This window comes from Solanum pennellii, chromosome 6 (assembly GCF_001406875.1).
Source record: "Solanum pennellii chromosome 6, SPENNV200".
Taxonomy (NCBI): Eukaryota; Viridiplantae; Streptophyta; class Magnoliopsida; order Solanales; family Solanaceae; genus Solanum; species Solanum pennellii.
Window position 1 is genome coordinate 53,384,261 of NC_028642.1, and position 19,681 is coordinate 53,403,941.

Below are 19,681 nucleotides of genomic sequence, written 5' to 3' on the forward strand. Positions count from 1 at the left end.
ACAGGCCGGTTTAACATCTGAACCGATCCTAAAACCCCAGGTTACGGTTTCAGCAAATGGTATAAAAAAAAAGAAGCGGGCAGCCTCCAATAGATTTTCATCAGCAGCACCTTCAATTTATTGTCACCGCAAGCACAAACCCTACGCGTCCTCTCACTCAATTAACCGAGCCCCATGGGTATGTAGCTTTTCTCGCTTGCTGATTTATATGTTATGTATCAGATCTTCACTTCTTCTATCGATTTTTCAATCTAGGGTTTATCGTTGCATTTAATCCATTATTATTTTGACAGAATTTGCATACTGAGTTAGATTAGAAGCTATTTACTTTGACTGATAATCTAATATCCTTTAGCTTATTTAAGAAGAGCTCAATAATTATGTACTAGTCGATTTCGTTAGAAATTCAGTAAAAGACAATTCGATTGTTGGAGTGTTTTAATGATAGAAAATCTGGTCATGGTTTTTCAGTGTTTGGTCACCTTGATATATTTCCTGGATTATGTCCTTTCTTTGTTTGTATGTTGTAATAGTATATCCTTAGGTTAATAATGGTGAACACTGTAAGTTTCAATTTATACTAATTTATTAACTATTTGATTTTGGTTCAATTGAATTGATATAGAATAAAGTTTTCTCTTTTCATCAAAATTCAACAAAAATCTTTTGAAAAACTAATACATAGGCGAATTGTAGCTTAAAAAGGAAGTGTCTTTTAATGTTAGGACAAAGGAAGTCCTTTTCTTATAACAACAATTTAATTCTATTAGTAGTTGGCAGTTATTGGGGTTAAATTGAATAATGTCTACAACAACTAAACATATACATTGTAATCCTACTTTGCATAATAACATCTATTTTTAAATTATTATCTTGAAAATTCTTACTTTGTATCTTATGTATTATCCTCATGAACTAAATGTTTATGATATGTTTGTGCCATTCAACCACTATTCACTAACAACATGATTTATTCCCTTCAATTTTCATGAAGTTTCTGTTAGTACAATGCATAGATAAGCAAGATGTCAATTGAGATTTTGTTGAAGCAATTAGAGTTAATTTGCTCAAAAACATAGGACAACAGTTTGCTATGATTAGTTTTCTTTAGTATCGGGTTCTGATGTTCACATTACTAATAGCATCATAGATGTATTGTATCTACTTTATAGTCAACTAGTTAAAATGATATGTTTTAAAAGAAAATATTTTTTACCAGGTGTTCGATGGATAACATATTCCTCCATACCGAACTCACCAAAAGAAAAACATTTTTACTGATTCATGTCAGGTGTTCGATGGATAACATATTCCTCTATACCGAACTCACCTTCTATAGATAATGACTTCTATGATGTTTCTTTTTTCCTGGGTTTTCTCCCATTTGTTGATAACTTCTGAGATTGTTGGGGTATGACGGATTCATGGATTTCATACTTTTGGTTGTTTGATGTGATAGATATTGAAGAGGACATCAAGGCGCTGCAGCTTGATTCATCTGGTATATCATTAATTACAGCAGTTCTATGATTTGTTCTATTCTTATTGCCACCTAGGCTTTCTTATGTAGTCATAGATTGTTTATCCACTTATCATTGAAGTCGACCATTAATGGCTTACATTACTTTACCATAAGGAAATATGGTTTTGAGTGTCTAATCTGTGATTGAATGTCAGCAGAAGATACTGTGTTGGTCAACGTGGAAGATGCTAGACCTGATGAAGCTATAAAACATGATAAAGCTGATGGAGGTTAGTAGCAACTTCACTGATGTCTTGCCTTGCTTGTTCTTGAGTGGCTATTTGCTTGTAGTGTTTAGAAGTGGTCTTTTCATTGCGATGGTCTGATGTCAGTATATTATTGCTAAGTTCATGATTTATATTGATTTGTAAAAAAGTCTATAATTAAATTTGATCCCTCTCCCCCTTCCGCTCCTCTCCTTCCCCAAGGATTTGTAATTATTATCCACATCATAGAAACTTCTTGTGGTTTAAAAGTAAGGCCTGTTCTTGTGTATATTGAGATGCTTCCTTGCTCCTTTGGGCCTGGGGGTCCATGTAAGACTTCTCTTTTTAGTTTTCTTTGGTGGGCTCACATCATTGAAACTTCTCGTGGTTTAAAAGTTAGGCCTGTTGTTGTGTATATTTAGATGCTTCCTTGCTCTTTTGGGCCTCGGGGTGCATGTAAGACTTCTCTTCTATTGTTTTCCTGCTTGGGAGTTAGGTATTATCCCCATAGGACAATTTTTTTTTAGAAGAAATCCTTTGTTGGTCTTATATTTATATGCGATCATGTGATGTTACTGCTAACTTTGACATTGTCTTTTCCTAAATCTTGTTTCTTTGGGGGTGATTGTTTTAAGTATCTTTGACAAGGTTAAGAGTCCTTCAAATCACTACTTTTAGTAGGCTTCATGAAAGTTTGTTGCTTTTAGTTTTGGATGGTAATGCACACAAGAAACTACCTACAGAGTTCAAAAATCATGATTTCCCTAATTACTTATCTTTTTATTTTTTCCAAAGGAGAGAAAATGTTCCTTTTTTATATTGTAACTTGCAAAGGCTATTAGACTTTGTTCTTAGTTTCTGCTAATATCTTTCTGAAATCTATTTTTTGATACCTTGTACATTTGTTCTTTTACATATATATGTCGATATACTTTTACCCCCTGCTTTCATGTCCTAGATTGATATAATTAGGAACTTTCTGGATGACGTTTTGATTGTTTATTAAATGGTAGAGGATAGTTTTATGGAAGAAGAGAGGAAGACTGATGATGTTGGGAAACCTGATATGCCGGAAGATGGTAGGTAGATTCATGAACAGATTATGTATCATCTGGTTCTTGTGGAGGTTATTCTTTTGTGTTATTAAGTGATTTCTTTTGATATGCTTGACCGGGACATCTGCATCTATTAAACAACTTTTTGTCCTAGTTACGGGATTCTATTTTATCATAAATCCGATCCCCGTTTTTTCTTTTTCTTATAAATGAATAGATCTCTTTACTTTTATGACTTAGATGTCTCGTAATTTCTCAAAAAAGTGATTCTATTGATGTGATTTGGTGTGAGATCAATGATCTTGATGAGTTCCCTAATTTTCATCTCCTCTTGATGGGGAGGGTTTTTGAGGTGGGAGTTGGGAAAAGAATCATGCTGAAATTAGCTGAAGGGGCTCATGTCATCTGCGCTGAAATGATGGCTTTATGTTGCAGAAAGATGTCAGTGTAATGGGGATTGATCCTTTTTTTTAACTGTATTCACAAAGAGTAATCTTGTGGGCCTTACTGTTCAAAAGAGGGAGATCAGTTGCTACTTGTGCCTCTCTCTCTGGTGTTCTGCTCAGCAGAGAGGAGAGGTACTGGTCTCACCGCTTGAAAATTTTGTAGTCACAGACATTGATGTTTTGGTGATTCAGCTTATACGAAGATTATTGGGTACTATATCTATGAAAATTTACCTTGAGAGAATCCTTATTGAGGTCTTCAAGTAGCCACCCTTCAATGCTAATTGTTCCCAACTCTCTTGTTGACATCTCCCTACTTTGTTAATTACTCGTAGGGCATTTTGGTGTATTCAAGTTTTACAAAAAGGGAGAACTTTTGGGGTATTTAGAGTTTTAACTGTTTTGGTGAAAAATGATATCTTTAGATTACTGAAACCTTTATTCAAACTGTTACGTAATTGTTTACTTCATTGACGGTATCAGAGTTGAGAGATGAAGCACATCCAGACTTAAAGCCAGAGCATGTCGACCCAAAGGGTGTCTCTGGAAAAGAAAGTTCTCCACCAGAAGATATGCAGGTGGAGGTTGAAGTCAATAAAAAGAGGCATCTGAATGTGGTATTTATTGGCCACGTGGGTAAGTCTTCCTTTTTCTATGTACTCTTTATACACTTGATACATGATTGTCATTGTGTGAAGCTTGATGAGTACAAATCTCCCAAGTATCAAGAAGGAAAATTAGGCAAACAAAATAATATGGTAAATGAGGAAATAACTGTTGGTACATTGTAGTTTTATTTTCTGTCTTTTTTGAAATTCTTTTATGGTACTGATATCGTTTTATCAATAAGGACTTATAGGTCCTGCCCGTTTATTTATTTCCTCCAAAATCGTATGTCGTCTTACCTCTCAAACATATCTTGAGCGTTTTTAGGTACTCTGTGGATGTAGTACTCTATGCATCTTTCCTCTAATCTTTTTGGTATTTTATGTCTGCATTTTTTTTATTTATCTTTTCTCCCCATTCTTGATTTGGTAAAACATTAGCTGTTGCTTGATGAGAATTGAGATGTCGGTGTGGCGTGGAAATAGAATGGTGATGTTTGAGATTTTGGTTAAGTAGGTAAGCTGTGTCCAACTTATTGAACTAGTAAAATCCATTTTTGCATGTGCAGTATGTCGGATTCAAGATCACTTTTTACTTATTCCAATTTTTAAAAAAGGATGCAAAATCGCTTTCTTGTTTTTTATGTGAAAGTTTTCATTCGCAAAGCTGATTGGTAACTGGTAAGATGTAATCTAATTGTTTAACTGAGAAACATCATATATTGTTACTTAGAGTTCTCCATATCACCTACAGATGCTGGAAAGTCTACTATTGGAGGACAAATACTATTACTTAGTGGTCAAGTTGATGACCGTACTATACAAAAGTATGAGAAAGAAGCGAAGGATAAAAACAGAGAGAGCTGGTAAGGTTTTACTAGCTTAATATAGTCAAGATATGCTGTCAGTGTTTCTTAATTGATGAACTTGTGTATGACTTTTGCTAAATTCATTGTGGCCTCTTGGTTTGTGAGATAACCTGCGATACATTCTATATCTGAAGCTTGGTTTATCATGATTTTTCATTAGTTAGACAAATTTTTGCTGTTGAAGTCACAATCTACTGAGTACCAATGTCAAATGGACCATGACTCACCCAGAATAATTCTCAAATAAACTACTTGCATTGTCCACTCTTTTCAGGATCTCATCCAATACGTAGGTTATCTGCAATTTATACCTTACCATTATAAAGAAGAAGTGTGTTATCTGCAATATTACTTGCATATTGTGATGGTTTGCTTTCTGTGAATCTTTTGTTCAAATGTGAATGACAAGAAGTGCAGCCACTGATGGCAATAATTAGATATGATAACTGCAATCAAGGAAAAACTAGTTGTTGTTTCACTTTTAAAGGATTTGTTAGGTTCAGTAATTAGTAATTTAGTTTTGCATTCCGAATTATGTGCTAGTTAATTTGCACAGCTCTTAGAAGTGATCTGGTTGCTTTAGAGAATTTTGTTATTTTAGAAAGCATCGAGTATGTTGTTGTGCAGTATTTTGCGTGTGTGCTGAAGGGTCTTTTTCTTTTTGAAAATAGTTGTTGTGCTTAAGATTCTGTTGCCACCATTAGCTTCTTTGGGTGGATATCGAAGATTTAGCCCATCTATTTGTCATTTTATTGCATGATGATAACTGAGTTGCTGCTCTGATGATTGGTTAGCCTCATTAGAGAGCTCAAGTTGTAGATGCTCATGTCCTATTCTTATTACAACCCAGTAAAACTTATCATCTGATGTTCAAGTTTAGGATATTGTGGCATTTTTCTGTTAGACTTCCATGAAATGATTGATTTCTTATAAACCAGCCATTTGCAATTCTGCTGGTACTTTCTTTTAATTGGAGTTAGAATATTTGGTGGATGTGAAATTGTACTATCAAAGCTTGGATCATTGTTTACTGCTAGAACTCGTGAAGTTCTGAGTTTGGTTACGAAACATCCGGTTACTTGTTCCTGTTAATTCTGATAATCTAGGCACATTCCTAGAGTCCAACTGAGCTTTCTATCTGCAAGAGGTGGTTGCAAAGATAGATGCTCATTCCTGTTTTTTTCGATTTCTTTAATTCTGAAGCTAGTTGTGTGTTGTTTGCATGGTTCCTGATATTTCATGCTTGATTATTTTTGAGATAGAATATCTCTTGATTTCATCTTGTTAACTTTGAGTGCACAATTATCGATAATGAGTTTTGAAGAGGGTCCACATCAGTTTATTTTCTTGCATGTGGAATGATCCTCCACATTGTCTTTAATTAATTATTGCTTTTCCTTTTAGTTTTTAACTTCCCTTTACAATGTCTTTTAGGTATATGGCCTATATTATGGATACAAATGAAGAAGAGAGGGTGAAGGTATTGCTTTATCTATTACTTAAATTGGTATATTACCTCTTTTTTTGGGGCTGGTAATGTGGAGGAGCTTACGAGTGATTCCGTGTTTCTTGGTCACCACTTCCTTTTCAGGGAATAACAGTTGAAGTAGGAAGAGCACATTTTGAAACAGAGACGACAAGATTTACAATTCTTGATGCCCCGGTAACTTTTTATCCTCATTCTTTTTCTGGTTTACCTTGTGCACGGGGGAAAAGGTGCGAGTATTAAGTGACGAGTTTATGTGCACGAGAGGTGCCGTTTGCCCCATGGTTTCAAAGATCTATAGAAAGTTTTCCTTGATCTAAAGTTGTGAGTCTCTATGCCATATTAGTGTTTTTGGTACCATCAATTTTGTATCATTAAACACTGTTGGAAGATACAGTGCTTTAGTAATACATCAAAGGGAGTGTCCTAGTGGTCACTGTATTCTCAGGTTCTAATCCAACGGTGACAAAAACACTAGTTGGTTTCTTTCCATCTGTCCAAGCCTTGATGGACATAATACACATTACCTGTGTTGGTGAGAGGTAGCAGGTACCTCGTGTGATCAGCCTAGGTGTGTGCAAACTATCCCAAACACCACAATTATTTTTAAAACAGTGCTTTAGTGATCTTATAATGAGTGATAGCTTGGAAAAAGTCCCATGCTGATCTTAAATCATAGATTAATCCCTTTTGTATCACCAGAAATTGACGTTCATCTCCTCTACAATTGTCTTTTGAGCCTTTATCCTATATTACTACATGGCTAGAAGGTCGAAAATCTTAGGACAAGCCAACGAGGTCTAGTTTTCACGAAGTTTAAGAAAAAATAAAGAAAATTTTTCTATCTTGTGGCCCTTTAATCTTGTAGTCTTAAACATGCCACATGGATTTGTGGTCTTAAAGTGTTGCCAAAAAAAGGAGTAGGGTTATTTTTTTTGAAACAGACTAAAAAGGGTAGTAGGTCATTCTTTTTGAAATGGAGGGGGTAATAAATAATGATTCACTATGTAACAAATAGTTTTGAAACAAACTTTCTTAAATTTATTTGACGGCAGTGTCAGTGTCAACTTGCACCTCAGTTGTCCCAACGAATACATGCTACCTCCCACTACAGGTGCCGAGTAGCTCTACTCACCAAAGCTTAGAGAGATGAGAAGCAATCCTTTTCTGTTGTTTGCCTTTGCTGGGATTTGAGCTTGAGACTTCACGGTCCTCCTTCCACTTCATTCACTACTAAGCCACATCCTTATTGTAAAGAAACAAAAATAATGACTTTTATAAGTTTCCCCCCAGGCCTAGCTTGAGTGGCAAAAGGTGGAGAATTTGTGACTTAGGTCACATGTTCAAGTCTCACGCCATGCAAAGCGAAGCCCGGTATTTAAGTGGACAAGGGTAGAGGGTTCCACCGAGTTTAGAAGGCTGTGATTGGTCCAAAGGGTGTCGGGTCACAAGATGGATTTCTCGGTTATAAAAAAAAAGACTTGTTTAAGTTGAAATTTACTAAGTTATGCCTGTAACTGTACGTAAACTGTGATGTTCTTTGTAATCGATGTACTCTCTTCAACTTTTTCTTCTATTCTCTCTCTACATCTTTTTTGTTATTATGCTCCATTTGTCACCAGGGTCATAAGAGCTATGTTCCCAATATGATCAGTGGAGCATCTCAAGCTGACATAGGTGTGCTGGTAAGAGCTTTTGTCGTATATCTTTTAAGTCTTTTATTTTGTGTGAATCAACTCTTTACTTGGAAATGTTGAAGGCCGGATTATTGAATTCTGTAACAAAATGGGTCCATATATAGTGAATTAGACAGTGAGGATTCATATGAAAACTCCAATGGGTTGGGATTGAGGCATAATAATAGTAGCTGATCATTATTTGCTCTATTGTGAAGGTTATATCTGCTAGAAAGGGTGAATTCGAAACTGGATATGAAAGAGGTGGGCAGACACGTGAACATGTTCAATTGGCAAAGACCCTAGGGGTTACAAAGCTTATTATTGTTGTAAATAAGATGGATGATCCTACTGTCAATTGGTCTAAAGAAAGGTGATCTTCCGTCTATTTTGACTTGTATTATCACATCCTGTATACACTAGCTTTGCCCACCAGGTTTTATCAATTTGCAAACTAATCTTGGTCCAACTTGTTCATGAAGGTATGATGAGATTGAGTCAAAAATGGTTCCATTCTTGAGATCATCTGGGTACAATGTCAAGAAAGGTAAATAAGGATTATTTACTTGCAGATTGTCTCTTTGTTTGATGTACTTGTTTTTCATATTTATGATCATTTATTGAATATTAACTGTTAACTGTTATTCTCTATGTTCAAAGATTCTACATATTGGCTAAGCTGCTGATGCTTGATTCATGTTCTCTTTGTGCTTGAATTTCAGATGTTCAATTCCTTCCAATCTCTGGGCTTTTGGGTTCAAATTTGAAAACTAGATTGGAGAAGAGTGTATGCCCATGGTGGAGTGGTCACTGCCTTTTTGAAGTCCTTGATGCAGTCGAAGTTCCACCTCGAGATCCTAATGGTCCATTGAGGTACTTCTTTCCTCTTTCTGCCTATTTGGTGGCATCTTCCTATTTCTGTTTCCTTGCTTTACTCATATTTTCTAATTCTAATGCTAACCTTCTAGTTTAGTTTGCTCGACAATGATTTGGCGAATCACAATCCACAATCATCCGGGGGGGGGTTGATTTGATCTTTTTTTCTATGCATCATCGCTCTTTTTTCCTTCACCGGATCATAAGCAAGGAATTCCTTCTATTTTTCTTGTCTCGTAATTTCCCTCTACACTTGTGCCAAGTTGTTTACCTATTTCAATTTCCATTTTCTTTTCAGAATGCCTATTATTGACAAATTTAAAGACATGGGAACTGTAGTTATGGGTAAAATTGAGTCTGGAAGCATACGTGAGGGTGATAATCTACTGATTATGCCAAACAAGGTGCTATTTTTTTTACCTTAATTTTATCAAGTTTTGTGATTGATGGAATTTTCGAGGAAATTCATCTCACGAGCTGATTTATAGGCTGCTGTAAAAGTACTTGCCATATTCTGTGATGAAGATCGAGTAAGGCATGTTGGTCCCGGAGAAAATGTGCGTGTTAGGTTATCTGGAGTTGAGGAAGATGACCTTTTGTCAGGCTTTGTCTTGTGCAGTAATGGTATGTTTTCCCAACTAATCGTTGTCATAATGAATTGACATTCCTTATCTTCTTGATCTATGCCAATTATTTGTGATTGTTTCTATTGCTAACGAGTTAAATAGTAGAAGAAATTTTACTTCTATTGACCATGTGATGTAAGCAAGTGGTATGTATCTGATAACATGTCATGAGAAAGAAATGTGATACATATAACATAACAGCTCAGAGGTTGTGGACTGGTGAATATGTTAATTTTGTTTTATTTGCCAAGGAAAAAAGGCATAAAAAGTAGATTTTTTTCACTGCGGTGTGCAGTCTTTACTTTTGTGAATTTAAGAAGGGTGTTATGTTTTTAGATGATGCTGTATATGTCATGTTAGTCCCTGATTATGTCTAAAGAACCGTTTACACCCTTTTACAAAGATCAGTTGCACCAGTGGGCTAGCAAGAACAAATAATTACAATACTTGTATTTAATTCTATTTGTGTTGGAGTCGCTCTCTGTCTAGGCTGTCCACCATTCAGTCTCTAGTTTGATCATATTTTTGCGGAGAATTTGTGAAGGATGCAAAATATACAACTTTTGACAGCACTTCATTTAATCAGGTAGGTTAGTTAGATATTGAGCTCTATGAGAAGCTGATATGTATGATAATATCAGAACAAGTCATGCAAATGAATTAAGTTGTAGCAAAAAGCATTCAAACAAATTGGAAATGGTCGCAAGTGCTACTCGTACGAAAATATCTTATAAGCTATTTGATAACAAACTAACATTGATATGTAGTCCTTACCTGGGCAACAAACGCACATTCAGTTGTAGCTGTTCTTGAGGTAGCTTGCACTTGAAGTCAATCACTATGTAGTCTGCTAACAAATATATAGTTACCAACTAATTTAAAAAAAGGGCAAGACGAAGATTTTCTACAAGGATAAGGGAGGAAGTGATTTCTTTTTCTTGGTTTAATGAAAATTTAAATGTGGTTTCATATTGTAATCTCAAGTGGGTTTAGACCATCATTTTGTCGTGGATAGCTTTCAAGCTTTTTGAATTCTAACAAAGCTTACTGTTTGCAGCAAAGCCAATACCTGCAGTTACTGAGTTTGTTGCGCAGTTACAGATTCTTGAGCTGTTGGACAATGTATGAATCCACCAACCTAACTTAGCAATTCATTACCTCACTTGGATTCAAAGTTGTACATGTGCTACCAATCTTCTGTTAATGGAATTTCATGTTGTCAGGCTATTTTTACTGCTGGATACAAAGCTGTATTGCATGTCCATGCGGTTGTTGAGGAGTGTGAGATTGTTGAACTGATGCAGCAGATTGATCTAAAAACTAAGAAACCTATGAAGAAAAAACCTCTGTTTGTTAAGAATGGCGCTATTGTTTTATGCCGTGTTCAGGTTAGCTGTCTAATTGAATGCCTGTAGATTGGGAATACATGGTTCTTAGATCGATTCTTATGGTTCTGTCATTCATAATTTTGGGTGACTTTGAGTTATATTTGAATTTGCAGAAGGTACAATTCCTGTATCACAGTGTGTTTGTGTTTTGTCCCACCTTTCTAACAGGGAATATGAAGATTTTCTAGTTTGAGGACAAAATCATTGCTTTACCTTGAAATCCCTAGTCCCTTTCAAGTTCACCCTTTTTTGGTTGTTTTTAGAGCTAGATTCTTAGGTTAACGTCTCGTGTTGGTATTTGAACCTCTTGAAACTATCATGCCAGGTAAATAATATGATATGTGTAGAGAAATTCTCCAACTTTGCTCAACTTGGACGATTCACTCTTCGCACTGAAGGTAAGAAACCATTGTGTTCGTAACCTCAAATTTCTTTTTGTTTCTGTATTATCACACGACATAGGAGGATCATAATTTCTGTCATTTGTGCAGGGAAAACTGTTGCTGTGGGGAAAATTACTGCACTGCCTACTGTTGCTGATAGTGCATAAACAGCATAGGCAAACTCAGAAGGTGGACTTTTTGCTTCCTTTTGTTGCTCTACTTCACATTAAAGTTTTTTGGTTGACAAAAAAATAAACATATTATGAATTGCGAAATTTTTGAATTATCCAGTATTGAACATTGATTTTTAGATGTTGTAGTTTTGTGGACCATTGCTTTTGATATCCAGTTTCAAGCTGATGATCACTATCTTTACTATTTGATTTGTGTTTTCAGAGGCAATTTAAGTTGAGCATACGAGGTTTCCATTGCACCCTGCTAGAGCAGTGGCAACACAAGCATGTGGCCCTCCGCAGTATTTATTGGAACAGAAGTTGGTCCTTTGTTCAGATACACGCATAAATGTTCATCAGTTTAGTGGAGAGATGTTTTCCTTAGCGTGGTGTTGTTTCTGTTTTTTGTTATTTTCGCCTCCATCCGATGATGTATTGTTTTCTAGAACGATATCAAGTATGAGGTTATTTGGTTATACACTTGTGCCATCATAACTTAAAACAAAATTTTGGCATCGGAACTTTAAGTTCATGCGAGCTGCACTTCTGTTATTCAATTCTTGACATTGGCTATGACTTAGTTTATTGAGCTGATATTTATATAGTCGAGGACCTATATTTTTTGGACATTATATAAAGATATCTTGCGGAACATATTATTAAAGTATATCTGTTATGTCCCGCCACACCCTAGTTAAATTTTGTGTCCGGATGGAGGCGGAAGGGTCTTGAGTTGTGGAGAGTTTGTGGAAAACTCTAGAACCTTCTAAGGCTTAGAATTCTCTAGAATAACTTAGACTTTTCAAGAAAGGCTTTGAAAAATTCCAAGTGTAGACTTTTCTAGAATAGGTACTTGTAAGTAATTTTTATTTACATTTTAGTTCTCTTATTTGTAAATCAACCAAGCAAGTTGTAAGCAATCTTTCGAAGTCTGTGACAATATGTGACCGGTTCGATCCTCTCTTACACGGTGGGAATATGCATTTCTTTCTTGGTCTAAGCTTAGTGTAGGACAACATACCCAATCAGGGTGGCTTATGCCTTTCGATAGATATTAGGCGTAACAATATTGTCTAGAGTTAGGGTCCGTTTGGATAGGCTTAATAAAAGCAGCTTTAAAAAAGTACTTTTGAAAGTGCTGAAACTTATTTTTAAAATAAGCAGTTATGCGTTTGGATAAAAGTGCTGAAGTTAAAAAAAAAGTTGTTGATGTGTTTGGCAAATAAGTGCTGATAAACAGCTTTTTAAATCAAAATGTCTGAAATATCCTTAAAAGCTGTTAACATAATAAAAGTTAATTAATTTATATTTTACCGCCATAAATAATTATATTTTGCTATTATTCACATATTTCTTTCTCATCACAAATTATTTAAGATTTATTTTAGTTTCATTCATAGGTAATAATAATTGTCTATCATCCACATATTTCTTTATTATCACAAATTATTTATAAGAGTAATATAAATTTTTATTTTTCAACATATTATCGGCATCAATCGAGAGAAAAAGGAAAAAAGGTAATAAAAAATAATCGAAAAAATTTATTTCAAGGTTTATCTTCACTTCAAGTTGGAAGAACAGGAAGAAGTTCAGCAGCTATGCCAAACATGAAAAGGGAAAAATGGAAGAAAGAGATGTTAGGGTTATGTGGGTAATTTGGAAATTGTATAAAAATATTAAGGGCAAAAAGGTAAAAATGTGGTCAACTTAAAACAGCTTATAAGCTAAAATAAAAAAAGCACCCCTACCCCAGCTTTTAACTTTTGGCTTAAAATAAGTTTTTTTCAACTTAAAATAAGTATTTTACACTGTCAACTTAAGATTATAGTGTATGTTAGAAAAAATGCTAGAAAAAATGCAGTAAATGATGTGTTGTAATTAATTAATCTAGACGTAGGGATGTATTATTGAATTTGTGGGTGCACTTCATTGAAAGCAAAAACAAAAGGAGGAAATAACTAGAGCCACAGCCACTTATGAGATGCTTCTGCAATCTTCTTCCTTGTTGTCCTTGAAATGGAGTACAAACCCTTCAATCTGCACTTTCCATATCCCTTGTCATCACTCCAAATTACTAACTCCTCTGAGATTCTCTGCTCTAAAAACCAGAGCCATTCATGACGAAAAGGACCAGAATTCCATTCTCATTCAAGATAAAGAAAATGAACGACTCAACCAGGTATCACTTCACTTTTTCCTTTTTTTAATGGATTTTAAGTAAGATTGCTGCAGAATGTTACTACATTCAGAGGATTTGTATACCATATGTTTTTCCCAAAATTATTTAATTCTAGAGGGAGAGTGAGAATACTTGTTGTAGTGACAAAATTAGCCTCTCTGAAGACATTAACCGCACAATTCAACTGATTTTGATCAGCTCAATTGAGCTCATCTAAAAAATTGAGTTTATACCTTGTCTAAATTGACTCATAAAAAAAACTTATTTTTCTGTTTGATATGTTTTACCTAATAATAACAACAACAACATCATATATCTATTGTAGTCCCACAAAGTAGGGTTTGAGTAGGGTAGAGTGTACGCAAACCTAAAAGTTACCTAAATTGAAGAACAAGAACTACGAGAGTAGTCGTATGACTACTAGTAAGGGCAACAAGACAATGCACTCCTATCTGCTAATAATCATAAGAAAGAAAAAGGTTTTATTAGTTATTTAAATGAATTACGAGAAAAAAAATAAAACCTTTTTAGACTGGTTGGATTATTCACTTTTGTTTTCCAACCGGTTGTGTGAATTTATATTGGTAAAATTTTAATTTAGGAAGTTGAAGAGAGTGTAAGAGTGCTGAAAAATGCTGCCAAAACAAGAAAGGTTCCAGCAGAGGAGATTTTGGCTGCTTTGGCTGCGATCGGGAGAGCGAAAATTGATTCCTCCAGGTTTCTTGAAACTCTTGGTGGAGCCAAGTCGCCTGGAAGAACATGGATGCTCATTTTTACAGCTGATGTTTGTAACTGATTTTTATTTTCGTTCGTTTTTTTATGCTTTGATCAAGTTCCCTATATTGTCCAATGCTTCATTTTAACTTGGAACCTTTATATTGCAGAAAGGATTAGGACAAGGTAGATATTTCCCAATTACAGCTATACAGAGATTTGATGCAGCTGTAAGCTCTACTTGTCTTTTTTATAAATCTTTTAACACTAATTATGGAAATATCTCTTAATTTAGTAGATAAAACTAGAGAACATGAATAACAGATCCTTTTGTTTCTAATTGTGTGAACTGTTAGATGAGATAACATCATATAATTCAATCTCATAGAGACCTATAGTGTTTGCTAATTCTTGTCAGTTGTAAATTGTGTATCTAGTGATATAATGTTACACCGCGGATCTTTTATGAAATGACTATCTTAGTGTACATTTCCCTTCTTGGAATTAACTTCAAATCCAAGAGAAAAAGATAAAATAAACAAGTGCATACCCGCAATTCAAATATATTTGTTTGTGCTATGCAAGCAAACTACATTCTCTCTTTAAATGTCTGCTTCCTTTAGTTGTTCAGATGATGCTCTGCAATTTAACTGCAGAGTATCGATGCTTCCTTCTTTCAATCCTAAGATGAATAATATGCTTGACTAAAATTCTAGGCGAAGAGGATTGAAAATGGTGTTTACCTGGGGCCTCTTGGATTCTTGACATTTGAAGGACCATTTTCATGGAAGAATAGGATTCTAGCTTTCGTGTTTGAGCGGCTTCGGATAAAAGTTGGACCATTCAATCCTTTTGATATCAGTATTAAGGGAAAAGAGGAAAGAGAACCTAGCAATAAGGATAAGGATCCATTTTTCATCTGGTTTTACATTGACGAGGAAATAGCTGTTGCTCGAGGACGGAGTGGAGGGACAGCTTTCTGGGTCCGTTGTAGACGTGTTGGCTATTCCTGAAAGCTTCTGTATGTATGTATAGTTTTGACTCCCCCAATGCACATGACGTTGCATAGAAATACTATACTGCTGAATTTTTATGAAGTGTATGGTATATGTAAAGGAACTAGGACAGATTATGTCAACCCTTCCTTCACTGTTTCAGTTCTTTTACTTGTGTGTTAATAGGTATTACTCTTAGATTGAAAAATCTTTGTAAACTAGATTACAAGAATATAGAATAAGGTTCTTGTTTGCATATTTTTATGGCTCGTAGATATAATACTATAGGTCTATAGCAGCTTCATTTGGTTCAGACGCGTTAGCAATGATGTTTGGACAATCAAGATCATTGGTGGTATCAGTTTCATCTTGGTTCAAGCTCTTGATGTTGCAAATGGGACTGTTGTCTGTTTACATAAAGGTCTCACAGAAATATACGTAACAGCAACTTCAATATAAAATCACCATGATAAAGATTTATTGTCCTTACAAACCTGAGAAATAAGGGCTATAACAATAAACAAATAACAGTAGGAATTGCACACAAAATGACATTGCCACAACACTCAAAATGATTATAAAAGGAGACTCATGGTTTGTTTGCTGCTAGGGAACGCAAGTAGTTTAGACCACCTTGAAAGTAGTTGACTAGGGTCTCTTGTTGTGGCATGCACTCGTTTATAATAGGACTCTGTTTGAAGTTTTCAGCCCATTGATGGAGTGAAGGGAACTTCTCTGGATCAAGTAGCTTCACATTTCCTACTTCCTCCATGGCACTGAGCCAAAGAGTTTTCCAACCCATAACTAGATCCAGGTAGCCTATCTGCTCCCCGCCAAAAAACTTCTTGCCTTCAATCTGCTTCTCGATAAATGCATACAATTCTTGTATTGACTCTATAGCTTTTGTTTTTGCCTCTCCTTCATCTTGCATTGCCATAGCTTCCCATGATCCTATGACACACTGAACATGAAAATTAACACAATCAGAAAAGCTATCGTTTAGTCATTTGCTATTCTTGTCTATGATTAACTTGTATATCATGATCTCTTGAAATGGTTCCATATATATAATTGCAGTTCACTGATAAGCTATCTGAATGTTACTTAGTACATATATCTGCTAGCTTTTGTACAACAACAACATACCCAATGTGTGAAGTATGTGGAGGGTAGTGTGTACGTACACAGACCTTACCTCTACCTCGTAGGTAAGGTAAAGAGGCTGTTTCCGATAGACCCCCTGCTCAAGACAAAAAACAGTCTAGGAATCTGCTAAGTTTTTGTATGCCTTATAATTTGAAGAATTGGATTATACCAAGAAAGAAAAAAGTACCTTGTCATCAACAAATTTTGCCCAGAAACGAGCTGTAGCTCGTTCATGAGGATCCTGTGGCAACAGAGAGTATCCTTTCCATGTTTCATCAATATATTCAAGGATAACAAGTGATTCAACGACAGGTTTGTCGTCGTGTAGTAGGACAGGGATCTTCTTATGAACAGGGTTGGACTTGATGAGCAACTCACTCTTGTTCAATAAATCTTCTTGTATATATTCATAGTCAACTCCCTTCAGCTTCAAAGCCCATTCTACTCTAGTGCAAAATAAGCTCCCTGATGACCCTATCAACTTCACTTCTCCCATTTTTTGAATGAAAAAATCTTTGACTGATACAATTTGTTTGAATATTTTGCTTTACTCTCTAGTCATTATATGCATTAATATAGGTGTTTATAGGAAGGTGCTATGATGGAACCAAAAATATAAAAATAAAATGGTATACAATATTTTTTAGGGAAAAGAGGCTGATATACCCCTCAACTTTGTCATTTAGAGCTGATATACCCCTTGTTATGAAAGTGGCTCATATATACCCCTACTTGTATACAAATGGCTCACATATACCCTTTTCCTCTAACGGAAGTGAAAAAATAATAATTTTAATCTGAATTTTTATTATTTTTTTTCAAAAAATATGATCCCATATGAGTAAATTTAATCCTCGTCAAACATATTTTTTTTTGACTTTTTTTTGTTTCAATGACTAATTTATAATTATTATTTTGATAATCAAATTTATTTATGTTTCACAAATATTCTTGTAAAACTTATTGTAGATGACCAATTTTTTCTTCGAATACGAAATTAAATTACAATACGCACAAAAAGAAAAGTTTAATTTTTTTCTTCTTTAAACTAAGGAATGAAAGAAAAAAACAAAATAAGAATAAGAAACTCAAATAGTTATAATAAAAGAAGTCAAAAAATAATTTATATATGAAAAAAATTAAAATATACCTTGAACTTTGATAGAAGAATCATATATATCCCTAAATAATTTTTTTAAAAAAATCAGAAGTAATAAATATAAATTTTAAACTAATTTATTAACTTCCGTTAAATGAAGGGTATATGTGAGCCATTTTGTAATGGCAGGGGTATATGTGAGCCGTTTGTATAACGGTAAGGACATATATGAACTACTTTTATAACGAGGGTATATCAACTTCAAATGACAAAATTGAGGGGTATATCAGACCCTTTTCCCTATTTTTTATTACTTCCATAAATTGAAAAGTCTAACACGACTCATTCAGCTTGTATTTAATAAAATAATTAGGTGTTCATACTCTTTTCTATCTATTTATCATGTTTGACTTTTGGATGTCCCTTAAAATAGTTTTACTAAAAGGATTAAATACCTTTGTTTATTTTTTTATTTCACTCAATCAAATCTATTGCAGTCAAGTTCCAACAATCGAACACCCAAAAAATTATATTTTCGTTGAATCAAAAAGGGGAAAAAAGAACATTTGAATAAACTTTAAGAGATTTTTTGGACGACCAAGTTTATGCACACACCCAACGAATATACATTATTTTTTGCAATTTGTGTATATATTATAGTGGACACACCAAACTTATTAGACTGAATCCTAAATTCCATTCACAATGTTATACTTTGAAATTATGAGCAAATAAATAATGAAAAGATGATATAATATAGATAAAATTTGTTCATAAAGAATTGTAATATCATGGAAAATGCAGAAAAATATTATATATTATGCATCCATGATCTTTTCTGATTCAGAGGTGGATCTGTTATTATATTTTTTTATTTCATTAGTCAATGTTATCTTCCAGAAGAATGAATGAAGTGAATCTTGACCACGTTATTATAAAAACCAAAATCAATAAAGCCTAGTTAATTATACTATAAGGTAAGACTAATAATATCAATGGAACACTTTTAAACGGCTCTTTAATTCTGCAAAAAGAAATATAAAACGAAGAAGCTAATTTATCAAATTAAGTTTTCAAATGACAAAATAATCAAGAAAAAAACTCTATCTTACTAATACAATAAGTAACATAATTTTAAAATGTCTTTGTTCAAAGGTATACACAAATTTTAATTATTATTTTTTTTCCTCTAGGATGCAAATCAAAGAAAGTAAAATAATAAGATGATAAACATTGACCATCTAGAACTTACACTCTTCACGGAGGTGGAGGTGACAAGTATTCCGTGAGCCTAGTGCAGGTTGTCTCAGACACGATATTGAAAGAAAATCTTTTTGATTACCAAAACAAAGGAGAATGCCCTGTTTACAAGAGTCCGGAGCACAAAGGGTGAAATGTTAACAAAAATTCTAAAAAGGTATATGAATTTTTTTTAACCAAAACGGTAAAATCGCTCATGAAGTAGCGATTTTGTTCACTGGAAAAAGTAAAATCGATGCAATAGCAGCGATTTGTTCAATTTGAAATTTAAACAAAATCGCTCCCAAAGAAGCGATTTCCAAAATAAAATTTTCTTTTTTTAATTTTTTTTGATATGTCGCTGATGAGGCAGCGACTTAAGTTTAATTATTTTTTAAAATTATTTTTTGCTTCTTTTTTTTTTAAAAAAAGTTAAAATTAAAAAAAATTAAAAACAAATCGCTACCCTTGGCAGCGATTTTTAATTAAATTTTTTTATTTATTTTTTAAAATCAAATCGCTAAAAAGATTTTGATTTAAAATCGCTGCCTTGGCAGCGATTTGATTTTTTTTTAAAAAAAATTAATTAAAAACCGTTGCGATTTGATTTTTTTAAAAAAAAAATTGATTTAAACTTTTTTTTAAAAAAAAGAAGCAAAAGATAATTAAAAAAAAATTGAACTCAAGTTGCTGCCTCAGCAGAGACATAATAAAAATATATATTTTTTGAAAATCGCTCCTTTTGATTTTTTTTTATAAAAAATTAAATTTAACAAATCGCTGTTATAGCAGCGATTTTACTTTTTCCGGCGGACAAAATCGCTATTTAGTGAGTAATTTTACCGTTTTGATTTTAAAAAGAAATTCATATTCCATTTTAGAATTTTTATCAACATTTTTCACCCTTTAAGCTTCGAACTCACGTTTACAACTTACATCACATTAAACAATTCATCTCCTAAAGTAACATGGCATGTGCAATGTCCATATGTGTC

The 19,681-nt window shown here is 34.0% G+C and overlaps 3 protein-coding genes across 6 annotated transcripts; 2 read left to right on the forward strand and 1 right to left on the reverse strand.

Annotated features, from left to right (window-relative positions):
• The first annotated feature begins 24 nt into the window (after positions 1-24).
• Positions 25-11,943, forward strand: LOC107023268 (eukaryotic peptide chain release factor GTP-binding subunit ERF3A-like). 4 transcript variants are annotated; one of them, XM_015223900.2, is made up of 19 exons: positions 26-178; positions 1,460-1,501; positions 1,678-1,752; positions 2,742-2,807; positions 3,713-3,865; positions 4,589-4,700; positions 6,138-6,183; positions 6,295-6,366; positions 7,812-7,874; positions 8,084-8,238; positions 8,348-8,412; positions 8,588-8,738; positions 9,040-9,145; positions 9,230-9,365; positions 10,425-10,489; positions 10,591-10,755; positions 11,081-11,153; positions 11,247-11,327; positions 11,535-11,943. In XM_015223900.2, the coding sequence occupies exons 1-18, from the start codon at positions 175-177 to the stop codon at positions 11,303-11,305; spliced, it is 1,608 nt and encodes a 535-aa protein (XP_015079386.1). In that variant the 5' UTR covers positions 26-174; the 3' UTR covers positions 11,306-11,327; positions 11,535-11,943. The 4 variants fall into 4 exon arrangements, with proteins under 4 accessions (XP_015079388.1, XP_015079386.1, XP_015079387.1 ...); XM_015223901.2 differs by having other exon boundaries at positions 1,681-1,752; positions 11,535-11,887; XM_015223902.2 differs by lacking the exon at positions 2,742-2,807 and having other exon boundaries at positions 25-178.
• Positions 11,944-13,212: 1,269 nt separating this feature from the next.
• On the forward strand, positions 13,213-15,460 carry LOC107023719. The gene is made up of 4 exons (XM_015224499.2): positions 13,213-13,493; positions 14,095-14,277; positions 14,378-14,437; positions 14,924-15,460. The coding sequence occupies exons 1-4, from the start codon at positions 13,296-13,298 to the stop codon at positions 15,218-15,220; spliced, it is 738 nt and encodes a 245-aa protein (XP_015079985.1). The 5' UTR covers positions 13,213-13,295; the 3' UTR covers positions 15,221-15,460.
• A 175-nt stretch (positions 15,461-15,635) lies between these two features.
• LOC107023720 (probable glutathione S-transferase) lies at positions 15,636-16,907 on the reverse strand. The gene is made up of 2 exons (XM_015224500.2): positions 16,536-16,907; positions 15,636-16,163 (listed from the first exon to the last, which is right to left on the reverse strand). Exons 1-2 carry the CDS (start codon positions 16,842-16,844, stop codon positions 15,792-15,794), a joined length of 681 nt encoding a protein of 226 aa, XP_015079986.1. The 5' UTR covers positions 16,845-16,907; the 3' UTR covers positions 15,636-15,791.
• Between the last annotated feature and the right edge of the window lie 2,774 nt (positions 16,908-19,681).